Source organism: Trifolium pratense, linkage group LG2, assembly GCF_020283565.1.
Source record: "Trifolium pratense cultivar HEN17-A07 linkage group LG2, ARS_RC_1.1, whole genome shotgun sequence".
Lineage (NCBI taxonomy): Eukaryota > Viridiplantae > Streptophyta > Magnoliopsida > Fabales > Fabaceae > Trifolium > Trifolium pratense.
This window is the reverse complement of record NC_060060.1, coordinates 5073916-5077313: the sequence shown is the minus strand read 5'-3', so window position 1 is coordinate 5077313 and position 3398 is coordinate 5073916. Positions and strand designations below refer to the sequence as shown.

The following is a 3398-nucleotide window of genomic DNA, read 5'->3' as shown; positions in this document are numbered from 1 at the left end:
TTTTTTGATGCAGTCATGCAGTCAGGACATCTATAGCTGTCCGATCAAGATCAGACGATTATGATTTAAACTATTATATATTGATTGCATTTGTTTAAACTGTCCGATCGTGATCGGACGGCTATTAAACGACTGTATGGAAAAATGACTGTACTATATCCAATTCCTAAAATGAGCAATATATTTTTTGACCATTTCACACAATTTAGAAAAAAAAAGAAAATGATATTTTTATTAAATGATCTTTTATTATGTATTGTGACATCATTATCATAATTATATAATTAAATATATTAATTTAAGAGTATAGTGGCTATAAATTTTTCTCTTTAAGATGGATAAATGAGATAATCAGCATTTGTACGACGACTTCCTATATATATAATACAATGTTCTTGTCAACTAAGCTAAGCTCATGAGATATTTAAATACAATATTCAAGAAGTAGAATTGAAAAACAAGGATTAATATTAACTTTAGGGTCATTCATTTTGAATTCTTTTTTATAAATGATCATTTAATTATTTAATTATTAATCTACTTTAATCTACCTAACTATTTTATTTTCTCTCTCCAACCTTGACCTCTATATAACTAAGGACTAGTAGTTGCTTCAAGTAACACTCACTAGACTCCTCCTCTTGACTCTTCTTTCATCTTTTCATGTCCATGCTCCAAAAAATGGCTTCCAAATCCATTATTCTTCTAGGCATTTTTCTTGTGGTGGCCACTAAGGTATACTCTTTATTCTACTTTTCACTTTCTCATATTATTAGCACATATGCATCTACAAAAAGTAGTGGAAAGAAAATTATTTTCTTAATTAATATTTTTTTTTGACGATTGATTAATAATTTTCTTGATTTAGTGTTTTATTTAACTTCAATATAACACCTATAATTTTAATATCACATATTGTTATGTGCAGGTTTTTTCATACGATGAAGATCTCAAGATAGTGGTATGTTTTTAACACATAAAAAATTGCCATTTCTATTTTTGTTTGATTCCTTAACATCCTTATCATAAAATCCTTGTTTATATAATATTGTCACTATCTAGAAGATTTTATTATTATTTTTTTATGTATGTATTATTGAACATTAATAGTGGTGTATTCTAGCTTATGCATTTCTTTTTTTTTTAAGAATAAAATGTTATTCAAATTCTTCTCTTAAAAAACAGATCAACAACTCTGTTTTTCTAATCCTGTTTTCTTGTTTTCAAGTAGAGAAATAAGAAGTTTAAATAATGGGAAAAATGAGTAGAGCATAGTACAAAATATAACACACTTAGTATCTTTCCATTACTCAAACATGGAATGCACATTGATATTTTACCTACCTTCACTCTATTTTTATTTTATTTTAAAATTTAAAACTTGTTTTTCCTACATTTTCATCAACTTAGAAGATCAACAGTATAAGAAAATATGTTACATTCATCAACTGGGCAGAAACAAATATTTAATTGTTGCAAGTATATTAATTAAGTACATTTTTGTATTTGGATTCACATTGAGTTTGGTAGATTTATATTTCAGTCATTCTAATTTTGACAAAAACTATATATTGCAAGCTTAATTTTGTCAAACTCAGCGTAAATCTAAACATTGCGAAGTTTAAATTTTTCACGTTAAAAAGAACCTAGGCAGATATTTTACATCCATCAAACTAGGGAGAGACAAATATCTAATAGTTGCAAGTATATTAAATGAGTACATTTTTGTATTTGGATTTGCATTGAGTTTGGTAGATTTAACTCGATCATTCTGATTTTGATAAAAAGTTATATTATCGCCGTAATTTTGTCAAACTTAGCGGGAATCTAAACATATACTGGATGTTTAGAAATTTAGATTTTTCAAGTTAAAAAAACCCTAGAAATTTAGAAATATGACTTTGGTGTAGGTGAACTATGCAAATCCTTCCGTTCCTTCGGTTAAAGCTCCACCAAGTCCTGTTGCAGTTCCAACACCTCCTTTTCCGGTAAAGGCACCGCCAGCTCCTCCATCGCCGGTGAAGGCACCTACTTCTCCTCCATTGGTGAAAACACCACCATATCAATCACCACCTATTGTGAAGCAACCTTCTCCACCCCTAGTTAAAACTCCACCTTATCAATCACCACCTATTGTGAAGCCACCTTCTCCACCTCTAGTGAAAACTCCACCACCATATCAATCACCACCTATTGTGAAGCCACCTTCTCCACCTCTAGTGAAAACTCCACCACCATATCAATCACCACCTATTGTGAAGCCACCTTCTCCTCCTCTAGTGAAAACACCACCTTATCAATCACCACCAATATTGAAACCACCAACCCCTCCACCTCTAGTGAAATCACCACCTTATCAATCACCACCAATTGTGAAACCACCAACTCCTGTTGCTCCAACTACACCACCAACTCCAATAGTTAAATCATGGAAGGGTAAGTGACTTTCCATTTTTATACATGTCTTTCATATGTAACATTTTAATACTAATACATAACATGTTTCTTAATCATGGTATGTAAAGGCTATTGCGACCACAATATAATAGTTTTAAAATCATAACTATAATTGTAGTCGCAATAGTCATTTGGTCACATCGGTTGCATTGCCCGTAAATTATTAATTTGTAAAATGTGATGAATTAATAATATACCTTTTTTTTGGGCAGATTGCATTCCACTATGTGATAATAGGTGCAAATTGCATTCAAGGAAGAAATTATGTGCAAGAGCATGCATGACATGTTGTGACCGTTGCAAATGTGTCCCTCCAGGAACTTATGGTAACAGAGAAAAATGTGGCAAATGTTACACTGATATGTTGACTCATGGCAACAAATTCAAGTGTCCATAGATACATATTTATACACCTATGTAGTGGTTCCTAATTAAGCTTTTGTAATAGTAATTATGCATGAATTTTGTTATAAGGTTTAAAATTAATTAGTGATCAGCATTAGATTATGCAAGTTATTAGCAAATATGTTGTTAATCAATCATCACTAGTTCAACATGGTTTGTGTTGTCTATGTGATTTGTGTGGTCTAAGAATTTATATTGAAATTAAATGGTAGTCTTAACATTAAAGTATAATTTTGCTATTTGAAATTTATGACTACAATTATTATGATGATATGAACATGACCTTGAATCTCATTTCTGGGAAGTAGGAACATCTTTTTTATATTCTTGTTTTGTCCTTTTGGTGGCATGGATTGATCCATGGGGGTCACCCATATAAATTATGCCATCTACTTTTGTCAGATTGCTTTCAATAAAGTTCACCCAATAAATTGGACAACGATTTTTTATTTCAATCTTGATTGAAAGGTATGTCCTAAGTGTAGGACCTAGGTAGTTCAATGGTACTTTAAAGTTTTTTTAACCTATAGTATAGT

The 3398-nt window shown here is 30.9% G+C and overlaps 1 protein-coding gene across 1 annotated transcript; it reads left to right on the top strand.

The window, feature by feature from the left end:
* Positions 1 to 619: 619 nt before the first annotated feature.
* On the top strand, positions 620 to 3108 carry LOC123906500 (gibberellin-regulated protein 14-like). The gene is made up of 4 exons (XM_045956425.1): positions 620 to 735; positions 929 to 961; positions 1911 to 2436; positions 2670 to 3108. The coding sequence occupies exons 1-4, from the start codon at positions 664 to 666 to the stop codon at positions 2852 to 2854; spliced, it is 816 nt and encodes a 271-aa protein (XP_045812381.1). The 5' UTR covers positions 620 to 663; the 3' UTR covers positions 2855 to 3108.
* Positions 3109 to 3398: the final 290 nt, after the last annotated feature.